The sequence below is a fragment of the Bos mutus genome, chromosome 18 (genome assembly GCF_027580195.1).
Source record: "Bos mutus isolate GX-2022 chromosome 18, NWIPB_WYAK_1.1, whole genome shotgun sequence".
Taxonomy (NCBI): Eukaryota; Metazoa; Chordata; class Mammalia; order Artiodactyla; family Bovidae; genus Bos; species Bos mutus.
Window position 1 is genome coordinate 17,177,996 of NC_091634.1, and position 12,227 is coordinate 17,190,222.

The window sequence follows — 12,227 nt, forward strand, 5'->3', positions numbered from 1 at the left end:
GAATATTCAGGGTTGATTTGATCTCTTTGCAGTCCAAAGGACTCTCAAGAGTCTTCCGCAACACCACAGTTCAAAAGCATCAATTCTTTGGTGCTTGGCCTTCTTTATGGTCCAACGCTCACATCCCATACATGACTACTGGAAAAAACATAGCTTTGACTATAGGGACCTTTGTTGGCAAAATGATATCTCTACTTTTTATATATGCTGTCTAGATTTGGAGATGGAGAAGGAAATGGCACCCCACTCCAGTATTCTTGCCTGGAAAATCCCGTGGACCGAGGAGCCTGGTAGGCTACAGTCCGTGGGGTCGCTAAGAGTCGGACACGACTGAGCGACTTCACTTTCACTCTTCACTTTCATGCAGTGGAGAAGGAAATGGAAACCCACTCCAGTGTTCTTGCCTTGAGAATCCCAGGGACGGGGAAGCCTGGTTGGGCTGCTGTCTATGGGGTCACACAGAGTTGGACACAACTGAAGCGACTTAGCAGCAGCAGCAGCTTTGGAGAAAGAAATGGCAACCCACTCCAGTGTTCTTGCCTGGAGAATCCCAAGGACTGGGGAGCCTGGCGGACTGCTCTCTGTGGGGTCTCATAGAGTCGGACACGACTGGAGTGACGCAGCAGCAGCAGCAGCAGCAGCAGGTTTGTCTTAATTTTTCTTTCAAGGAGCAAGTGTTATTTAATTTCATGGCTGCAGTCACCACCCGCAGTGATTTTGGAGCCCGAGAAAATAAAGTCTGTCACTGCTTCCCCTCTTTCCCCTTCTATTTGCCATGAAGTGATAGGACCAGATGCCATGGAACCTTAAGACACAGTTTCCATAGAAAACCGGAAGTGAGCTCCTTGGTTCACCAGGATGAAGTCAGAAACTACATTACCCAGAAGGCAGTGTCTCCAATGACGGCCTTGGGCGCTGAGCCAATGACGTAAAGCGGAGGCGGGCGCTGGTGGCAGCTTGGGCGGGACTTCTTGGTCTAGTATTAGGATGTCGTTTACAAGCGGTCTGTCTAGCTTTATGGGTTTCCTTCCCTGGAACATTAAACATTGACCGCTCCACGGAAAAAGGTCTTCTGTACCGAGCAAAGAGCCGTGAGGAGACAAGAACCCACCACCACACTTTTGTGTGAACAGTGACCCCGCTTGGAACGGGTTGTCAGCCGAGCATTCGAGCTCCGAGCCCTCCGTCCCCACAGCTCCCAGAGGCGGCTCCCTGGGCCTTATACGCATTCCACACCGCGGACTTTCAGGTCCCAGATACTTCCGTGCAGGGCTGGCCTCAGGTCGGCTGAGCCCGCTCTACCTGCTTTTGTCACCGCTTCCCGCCGTCCCGCTCTGCCCACGGGTCCCATGGCGGCGCCGGCGCTGGTGAGTGGAGGTTGCCCAAGTGCGCTGGGGTCGCGGTCCGCATAGTGCCACTCTGTGATATAGGGAATCCCGGGCCTCTCCACCTTTCCGTCTTAATACGCTCGGATCTGGAGGTTCGGTGAGAATGGGGTGTGGGAACGACAGTGCTCATCAGTTCCAATCCAGGGTTCTGAATCCAGGCCAAGTGTTGTAAAGAGAGGCACCCATAATTGGCTCTAAGCTTATGGATTCACGGCCCTTGGCCTCTATTCCCTCGGGTCTAAAATTGAAGTGTTAACAACTTTTGTCTCTTGGTCGGAGGAACTGGAGAGGATATGCTTGTGACATGTGTCCTTGAGTGCTCAGCACAACCCAGAGAGCATCACTCTGGATATTATTTCCGGAGAAGGACTCTCCTGGTCCTGCTGTTATCTCAGGCTCACCCCAGGTGGAGTTTGACCCTCAGACGTCCCTGCCTCCGGCCTCAGCGCAGCTGTGAACTGGGAGACAGAGGAGACAGCCTGGAGAGCAGAAGTGGGGTGGGAACAGTGTTTCTGGAATTGGCTGCTCCTCTAATTGGAGAAGGCAATGGCACCCCACTCCAGTACTTCTGCCTGGAAAATCCCATGGACGGAGGAGCCTGGTAGGCTGCAGTCCATGGGGTCGCTGAGAGTCAGAACTGAGCGACTTCACTTTCACTTTTCACTTTCATGCATTGGAGAAGGAAATGGCAACCCACTCCAGTGTTCTTGCCTGGAGAATCCCAGGGACGGCGGAGCCTGGTGGGTTGCCGTCTATGGGGTCGCACAGAGTCGGACACGACTGAAGTGACTTAGCAGCAGCAGCAGCAGCTAATAGGAGTAGAAGTTCCCTGGACAGAGCAGAAGACAAGCCTGTCACCGGATTTCTCTGTAGGTACCATCTGGGTACAAGTCCATTGGCTTGCCACTGACGGTAACATTTCCCTAACACATTTACTTATATTTCAAAAATGAATCCATTACAATTTTCATTAATGACAGTGCATAGGAATGTTGTGTCTCAAGGGATGTAAACACATGGACAGGCCCTAAGTTATTCTTCAGCACACCACTTTGTTTGCTGTCAACAAAGCTCTGATCACCTTCAGAACTTTGCTTGTTTATCCATTTTTCCTGGCTTGCTCCCTAATTCATTCCAGCCTTGTTCCACATCTGCTCAGAGAGGTTTTCCTGATTGCCCCATCTAAAGTCTCCTGTAATCTCTGTAGTCATCTTATTTTTCTTCATTTCGGAGCCCCTAAGGCCATATGACTTTATCTTGCTTATTTATTTAGTTCCTTGTCAGGTATGTGGGAGTTCCTGTCCCCAGGCTTAGAAGAATGCAGGACCTGTACCAAGTGTTCAGTAAGTGGTTGATGAATGAAAGATTCTACCTTCTGGAGCTGCCATGATACCTAGATCAAATCTAAATCCTCTATCGTGGCTGGACCACAGGGACCTGGGTTCAAATCTTTTCCCTTCTCATTAGACATGTTACTCTGGGCAGCTTGACTTTGAGCCCCCATTTGCTGATTGTGAAATGGAGACAGTGATGGTGTTTACCTTATGGGCTGTGAGAGGAATAATGAAATTCACAAATACACATTAAGCACTGACAAGTGCTGGGCACTGCATTTGTTTGCTTTATGAACATTTTCACTTTAATCTCTGCGAACCTGGTGAAGTTGGAACTATTGTTGTATTGATGTGGAAACTGAGGCTCGAAGAAATTAGCATGTTTTGGTTCAAAAGGTTGGATTTAAATCCCAAAAAGTCTAGGTGACTTCTAGATACTTTTAGACCTAGATACTTTTAGTTGCTTTAACACAGCATCTAAAGCCCTGAGGTGCAGGCATAGAGGGCAGACCAGTGAGGCTCAGCTGCCACTGCTCTTAACCTTGCTTGGATTACAGCAACGGACTCACAGTCCACACAAGATTACTTTTGTTTTGCATCAGTCTCCAGTGGATTCCCATATAGGTGGCTTTTCTCTCTCACACTATTTGTATTCCGTCTACAGCACTACCTCCCTCCCTCTTGAACCCAGCACAGAGCTGGGTTCTCAGGAGATACTTAGGGATTCAGGCCTTGGGTCTATCTGAGTTTCTGTCACTAACCAAGCAGTAGGCTCTAATTTAATAGCTATACAGTCACCCCACCATCTCTGTTTGACTTTGCAGGCATTGATATCATTTGAAGATGTGGCCATAACATTCACTGGGGAGGAATGGAGACATCTAGACCTGGCCCAGAGGACCTTGTACCAGGAGGTGATGCTGGAGACTTGTGGCCTCCTGGTCTCACTGGGTAAGGCTTTACCTCACATGTGGTACCAAGCCTCTTTCATTCCACCCTCTCTCTGAGCATGATCGGTTAAGAAGACCTAAGGAACCTGCCTTTGCTTCTCCCTCCAGCCTCAGCCTGTTCTGGTCTGACCGCCTCATGATTATTTTTATTTTGTCATTTTAGTAGTAACCCTTTCACTTAGCCCCAGTGAACTAATATCTTTAAAGTGTGTAGAGTAGAACTGGGAACTTAGAAAGTGTCATATAGGTATTTGTTATGTATAATAAATGTACAAAATTATATAAATTACATACAAATATAATCATATACAAATTTCACAATAAAATTATACAAAATAATAAATCCCAAATGTTCTTCCATCTAAAGCTTAGTTGGCCACTTTATCCAGAAATGATTACCTCTAACTGGGCTTTCCTTGCTTCGTGTCCATATAGTCTCTCCCAGGAGGTCAGTCTTCAGTGAAGTAATTACAGTGTTTTGTGACAATTGTGAATAGTAATTGAAAGGAGGCATCTGGGGAATAGTATTCCAAGTGGAGGGACAAACATAAGCCAACTCCCTGAGTGGGCAGGGAGCTCAGGTCCAGCAGAGACAAAGAAGATCTGGTTCACCTTTTCCCCTGCCTCCTCACTGACCTTGGTGCCAGATATAGAGCAGACCTCAGTGAACATTTGCTAAGTGACAGCTGGGTGCACTCTAGCTTGCAGTACAGGATTTTCTAATCAGAGTTTCTGTGGTCCTGCTGCCTAAGTCATTGACTTCTCTTCAGAATCCTCCTATCTTTAAACCTTCACATTTGGCAAAATATATTTGGCTGTAATGTGCCAGAAAACCATATCATACAAGTTTCACCCTGAAAAAAGTTTATTACTTCACCTAATGAGAAGCCCTGTGGTGGTGCTGGCTCCTGGGTTCGTACCTCCCAATCCAATTCTCTGTTTGTCTGCTTTCTCTCTTTGGTCCAGGTCATCGGGCCAGCATCCCTGAAGTGGCCACAGGATGGTGTAGCAACAAATAGGGTGGCAAGTCCCCACATTCAGCCCTATCTTTCCCAAACTGGATTTTTCTTCAGAATGGGTAGCAGTTTTAGGTCATGGCCTTCCTCAGACAACTGACTATCAGTTGATTTAGTCTAGTGTTTTCAGCCATCCTTGGGCACCAGAATCACCTGGTGAGGTTTGAAAACAACCAGTACTGTCTTTATGCCCAGAGATTTGGTTTAATTTGTTCTGTGTTTAGAACCAGGTGTGTCTAAGTAGTTCTGAAGCATGGGAAGGTTGAATCTTGCTAATTTAATTAGGGAAAGACTTCTGGAAGGAGGTGTCCCCTTTGGGGTTTCATAGTGGTATGTTCAAGGTGTTCACTCCTGTATACGTGAGATTTTCCCTTTTGTCTCTACCTGTATACCCATGCCCCATTTATTTCTCCATGTACAGGGCATCCTGTTCCCAAAGCAGAGCTGATTCACCTACTGGAGTATGGGCCAGAACTGTGGACAGTAAAGAGAGGCCTCTCCAGAAACACCTGTACAGGTGAGTGGCATGGCAGCTGGCAGACTGCCGGGGAGTGACTGGCATTCTGCCAGTCAGCCCCATTGAGTGGGCAGTGCTCCTTTCCATGGGCAGTTTCTTTCTGTGGATTTCTGGGGGTCTTGGGTGATCATGGAGTCCTTTTAACTGTGTTTCCTCTGTCTTCCCAATCCCATCACGCTCTTTGCCTTTACTGGGGTTGAAATGTGCTATCCTGAGTAAGAGACAGGCTCTATACTTGGCCATTCAGAAGCATCAGGACCCTGGGGAAGTTGCATGATCTTCCTGTGCCTTTGACATACAAGTTAGGCTAAGTGGATGCTGCCTGCTGTAAGAGATAAACTCCAAAATCTTGGTGGCTCAGCAAGACTTGTTTTTCTCATTTGTGTCATGGTATAATGTATTCTTGCCTGGAGAATCGCAGGGACAGGGGAGCCTGGTGGGCTGCTGTCTATGGGGTCGCACAGAGTTGGACACGACTGAAGCGACTTAGCAGCAGCAGAGAGTTCTGAACAAGAGTCTGTTTGATGTCTGACTGTTGGCAACTTTCAGCTCCCATGTCCACCTTTCCTTTCTGCCCTACCTGTGGGCAAACTGATTTTTAAAAAAGTCTACACCTTCCTTGGCACCTACATGGCATTCCAAGATGCAATCCCAGGCCCATCCTGTCACCACAGTAAAAACCAGGACCACTCACTCCCATTTTCTCAGACCACACAAGCCACTTTGTCCCTGCCTGGGTTCTACCCTACCTAATAGAAAATAAACTACCACAGAAAATAAAAAGAAAGATGAATAAAAGTAAAAGCTGGATTGTAGAGAAATAAACTTCTGCCAAGACTGAAAAAACAAAGATGCATATAAAAATAAAAAATGATATAAAGGAAAATAACTTAATGAACAGCAGTGCTGTGTTTTAAAAATTAATATAGTATATTTGATAATTTAGCTAGAGTGGATAAATACCTGAAAAAGTAGGAAAATCCCAAATTGGGGCAAGAAAAGTAGACAACTTGAATAAAGAAGTAGCCATCAAAGACATTAAAGCAGTTTTCAAAGATCTCTTCTTCAAAAAAAGCCTCAGGCCCAGATGGTTTTATCTTGCCTTTTGCCAAATATTCAAAGAACAAATAATCCCTACTGTAGGAGAGAATAAAAAGATAAGCTGCTCAACCTCACTGTCAAATGGATAATGATAATACATGGGGAAAAAAGGGCATTTCTATATAAGCACATCCTAATACTAAATCTAACAGTATTGAAAGAAATAGTACATCGTGAATACTGTGTGTTTAATCCAAAAATGTAAGGTTATTTTCACACCTGAAGCTCACTGTAGGTGTTATGACATCAGTGGACTGAAAAGATGAGAAATTATCTTCCTTCATCAATGACTTACTGAACGCCTCTCTGTGTTGGTTGCCATTCTGTGAAGTGTGCGGATAGCTTCTTGAATCTGTGAATTAGGCCAACACATCACAGACTGACGGCAGACTGTGTTCTACAGCAGAAAATCTAAATACAAAGAACATGTGACTACATGTTGTACAAAGACTTAAGTTCAATGGAAATGGGAGGGTTGGGGAGGTGAAGGGGGGAAATTGAATTCATAGTAGAAATGCTGTGTCAGAGGATGTACAGGTTTGTAAGGCATCCAATATATACATATTGCCACATCAACCTCAATAAAGGTGTAATTTTAACTTTATCATGTTTTCAAGCTGTAAAACTGTTTTTATAGTGAAATCAGAAATTGTTCCACTGAGAGTCTGTAATATCTCTTAGTTCCCTTTCTGTGTTTAGATGGCAAAGGCATATAAAGTCATGAAAGACTGTGTACAATATGATATATACCTGATGTCTTATTTTAATAGTTATCAATTGAAATTGAAACTCCTACCCAGATATCTTTAGTCAATGAAGCATCAGGTGAGGTACTAAATATTAAATATCGTATTTCTAAAAATTATTATGCTTTCACTTTTCACCTTCATGCATTGGAGAAGGAAATGGCAACCCACTCCAGTGTTCTTGCCTGGAGAATCCCAGGGACGGGGGAGCCTGGTGGCTGCCATCTATGGGGTCACACAGAGTCGGATACGACTGAAGTGACTTAGCATAGCATAGCATAGCATAGCGTAATGTGGTCAGGATTCCCAAGTGACACAGTTGTAAAGAATCTGTGTGCTAATGCAGAAGACACGTGAGATGCGGGTTTGATCCCCGGGTTGGGAAGATTCCCTGGAGTAGGAAATGACAGCTTGTTCCAGTATTCTTGCCTGGAAAATTCCATGGGCAGAAGAGCCTGGTGGAGTATAGTTCATAGGGTTGCAAAGAGTCAGACATGATTGAGCGACTGAGCACATACACACATAATGTGAGTCTGTAGGCAAATTCTGTACCACATATCTATTTAGGGACCAGGGGTATTCTGTTGTCAGTATGTGGCTGTAAGATTGCCCTGACATCATCCAACTGGCCAAAAGGAATAGGAGAGAAGGGGAGTAGTCATACCCACTTGCTCACATAGTCACTCCCATTCACCTTCCATTGCCTGACCCAAAGTAAGTGACTTAACAATATTCATGTATTATTACTCATAATGAATAGTGACTAATGGTATCTCAAACTACCTTCTGGATTCAGAAAAGAGTCATTTATTTTTCTGCAGATTACTATCTCCAACTCTAATTTGCATCTCACTCTTTTTCACCTCTATTCAATCATTTATCTGTACTGTACATCCCTGCAGGCATCCATGCTTCCATTTGTAAATGAGACATTCAGAAGCAGTCCCTAGCCTTGTCATCCTCTTGCTCGCCTGTCTTGTAAAATCTTAAGTGGGTGTTTGCCTTTGTCAGCCCCACATCAAATGTGTGGCTAGCACCAATGTAGATTTGTGATCGCTCCCCTCTTGGGTTCCCTCAGGTTGCTCAGCCAGCCAGTGAGTATCTCTGGCCAGCCCCTCCTCAGTCCACTGAGTCTGTCTCAAATCTTCACCCCTTTCTGCAGTTCTACATCTTCACTTGGAGGTTTCAAAGGCACTTCATACTCATCATGCCTAAGAAGGATCTCAAGATCTTGCCCACTCCTCTCATCTCTCCATTTCAGTCAATGGTCTTGCTGTTCAAGAAGTTGAGAAAACCAAAAACAAACTTGAACAACACCTCAATCTTCATCATGCCCATGAGGCAGCCATTCCTGAATCTTGATCATATTTCATCATATGTTTCTCCTGAATCTGTCACCTCCACCAGTTCCATGAGTTCCATCATTATCACCCTAGCCCAGGCTGCAATCATCTTTTGCCTCATGATGCTAACATAGGCCCCCCATGATCAGCTCTATGTCTCACATCCACTCCCCTGTCCACTTTTACCTTATTCCAAACATCACCACCTCCCCAGTCATTGAGATCTCAACATATGACCCAGTTCATTCAGAAAATAAAGGCGGTTCCCTTGTTTTTCTTGCTTTTTAATCCTTACTGACTTATCCCTGCAGCTTCCTTCTCACCTCTACAGAAGAGTTCTCATCCCTGGCCATGGGTAATCCCCCTAGCAGAGTCTAGGTCATACCTTCACCTACCTTCTCAGGTGTCTTAGTTATCTATTGCCAGATCGCAATGAGTGAGTAAAAATCACTCATTTAATATTAAAATATCACTCACTTATTATCTCATCTGTGGATCAGAAATCTAGGCACAGCTTAGCTTGATACCCTGCAAAGCTGTAGTTGTAGACAGTTTACAACACATCAGCTTACTTCTTCCGATCAAGTAATTTTGTAAGAGATTCCAGCAAGAGAGGTTCCACACATATACTTTATCTGTTACATCTTACATTCTACTGCCTTTGTTATATTCTAGTCTTTAGAAGTAAATTTTGCTAGGATTCAGCATGCGTGCGTGCTAAGTTACTTCAGTTGTGTCCAGCTCTTTGTGACCCCATGGATTATAGCCCACCAGGCCCCTCTGTCCATGGGATTTTCCAGGCAAAAATATTGGAGCAGGTTGCCATTTCCTTCTCCAGGGGATCTTCCTGACTCAGGACTGAATCCATGTTTCTTATGTCTTCTGTATTGGTAGGCGGGTTCATTACCACTAGTGCCACCTGGGAAGCCCAGGATTCAGGCAGAGGGTATCAAAACTGCGGGAACACCATGAGGAAGGGATTATGGGAAACCATACAGGAGTCTGCCCACTGCATCAGAGAACATGCTTCTTCATTTATTTCCTCCCTCTTCTATATCTCCATCTTCTCTCTGCTCAATAGAAAAAACATGCTGAAGTTTCTTGCAATTGTGGGAAACATTAAAAAAAAAAAATGCTCTTGGCTCTCCAACAACATCCAAAAGTTGTTGACTCTATTTCAGCTGAACAACCAAGCTTTTTAGAGGACTTTTCTCATTCTCAGAAGAGACATTTACACAGACCTCTCCTTTACTAGTCAATATTTCCTTGAATTTTTGTATTGAGGTGTAATTTATACATAGTGAATGTATAAATCTTAAAGGTCCATCATTATGAAATTTTACGTATATATAAACCAGCGTATCCACTGCAAGTGTCAAGAACTGCAGTGTTTCCAGCACCTCTCAGGCTTTTTGTGCTTCCCTCCTTGTTAATATTCCCTTCTACAAAATTAACCAGTATTTAGACTCTGTCACCATAGATTTAGGTTTTTTTTAAAAATATTCATTTATTTATTTATTTGGCTGCACCAGGTCTTAGTTGCGGTATGTGGACTCTCTTAGTTATGCCATGCAAACTCTTAGTTGCAGCATAGGGGGTCTAGTCCCCTGACCAGGTGTTGAACCCAGGCCCCCTGCATTGCAAGCTTGGAGTCTTAGCTACAGACCACCAAGGAAGTCCCATAGATTAGTTTTGAAGGTTTATAAATGGAACCCCACAGTGCACAATATGGCCCTGCCTGTCTTCTTTTGATAATCATGGCTCTGGAATTTATCCATGTGGTTGCTTTTATTTGGAGTTAGTTTCTCACTGTGCAATAGCTCAGTGAATTAATAGATTACACATAACCTGTGTTCCTGTTGATGGACATTTGACTTTTCAGAATATTATGGAGAATGCTGCTATGAATATTCTTAGCCATATTTTTTGTTGCCGATAAGCACACATTTCTGTTGGGAGTATACATATGAGTAGACTGGCTGGATCATGGTGTAGTTATATGATTAGCTTTAAAAGAAACTACCAGTCAGTTTCAGAGTGACTGCACCATGTCACATTCCCACCAGCTATATGTAAGATCCCTCATTGCTTCACATTCTTGTGAGCGGATGGTATCTGCCCCTTTACTCTTTGAGGCCCAGTAGTGGTATTTCTCAGCACTGGAGTACTAAAAAAATGTTCTCACAGGTTATTGCTGACATTCTGATTAACCAATGTAACAACTATAATAATGATAAGAGATAGTGGTCTACAATTTACAGAACATTTGCCATGTGCTTTTTCTCATGTCACCTTGTTATGAACTAAACACCTGTGTCCTCCCAAAATCTGTATGTTGAATCCCTAGTGCCCCAGTGAGATGATCCTGGCCCTTTGGGTGGTGATTGGGTTTAGATGAGGTCATGAGAATGGAGCACCCATGATGGGATTAGTGTTCGTATACGAAGACAGGGACCACAGCCTTTCCTTAGTGTGGTGTGTGATGGTGGGGAAGAGAGGGAGAAGTCTTTGGTGTCTCTTATAAGGATCTGATCCTCTCAGGTCCCTACTTTTTTGACCTCACTTAACCTTAATTATTTCTGTAAAGGCCAGGCCCTACCTCCAAATACATTGGCAGTTAGGGCTTCAATACATGAATTTTGGGGAACACAAAAATTCAGTCCATCACAGAATTTGTCTTTTGAATAAATAAAGAGCTATTCAGATAGTCTGTTTTTTCTTGTGTCAGTTTTGGTAATTTGAGTCTTTTAAGGAATTTATCTACTTCATCTAATTATTCTATCCATTACTTTTTAAGATTGTTTCATCTCAAAATGGTACATTTTATGTTATGTTTATTTTACCACAATTAAAAATTGCTAAAAAATAAGTTTAAGATACATACATATCATTTTTATAATGCCATGAAAAACTGACATTCTCAAAAAAATTTGTTTCATTGTACTCCTGTGTATATTTTGCTTTTTTATTTGAACATTATAAAAGTATCTGTTTATGTTATCTTATAGGATTTGTACTTTTCTTTCAATAGTACATTACTGAGATTCATGATGCATGTAACTATAGTTCGGTTTCCCTGATGGCTCAGCAGTAAAGAACCTGCTTGCCAGTGCAGGAGACACAGGTTTGGAAGATCCCTTGCCTGGGTCAGGAAGATCCTCTGGAGAAGGAAACGGCAACCCACTCCAGTATTCTTAGCTGGGAAATCCCATGGACAGAAGAGCCGGGCGGGCTACGGTCCATGGTGTTGCAAAGAGGCAAGACACAGCTTAGTAACTGAGCATGCACACAGCTATAGTTCACTCATTTTTTTTCTCCAATAGTCGTTTATATAACACCATGTATTCATTTCTTGTTTCTAATTTTTTGTACCCATACACAGTGGAGCCATGAAAATTCACATGTGTGTATTCTCACAAACAAGTGTAGGAATTTCTCTTAGAATATGCCTAGGACTGGAATTTGGGAATTATAAATTAAACAAAAGGAGAACTTTACTAGATGATGCCCTGTTGTGTTCTAACATGATTATTTATACCCACTTACACTTCACTTCCTCTGTATGAACAATTCCATGGATCTCCAACACTTGAAAGGTGTTTTCAATCAGATGAATATAAAATAGTCTCTCGTTGTGGTCTTAATTTGCCCATGAGTACCTCTTCATATGTTGATTAGTCAATACATAGCTTCTGTGAAATGTCAGTTCATAGCGTGGTTCAGTTTTCATTTTGGGTGTGAAGTGTTGAAGTCTTCAGCTGTAATTGTAATTTTGGGTATTTCTCCTTTCAGCTCAGTTTTTAGTTTGTATGTTTTGAGGCTCTGATATTTG

The 12,227-nt window shown here is 43.4% G+C and overlaps 1 protein-coding gene across 6 annotated transcripts in view; it reads left to right on the forward strand.

Annotated features, from left to right (window-relative positions):
* Nucleotides 1-971: 971 nt before the first annotated feature.
* Nucleotides 972-12,227, forward strand: part of ZNF599 (zinc finger protein 599) — a 29,755-nt gene continuing 18,499 nt past the window's right edge. For all 6 annotated transcript variants that reach the window (XR_011467686.1, XR_011467684.1, XR_011467685.1 and 3 more), the window contains exons 1-3: nucleotides 972-1,367; nucleotides 3,547-3,673; nucleotides 5,110-5,205. Coding sequence is in view for 1 of the 6 variants with exons in the window: in XM_070387970.1 (XP_070244071.1) it covers nucleotides 1,350-1,367; nucleotides 3,547-3,673; nucleotides 5,110-5,205 (241 nt within the window). In the remaining 5 variants the exon portion in view is untranslated. The remainder of the gene's footprint in view (nucleotides 1,368-3,546; nucleotides 3,674-5,109; nucleotides 5,206-12,227) is intronic.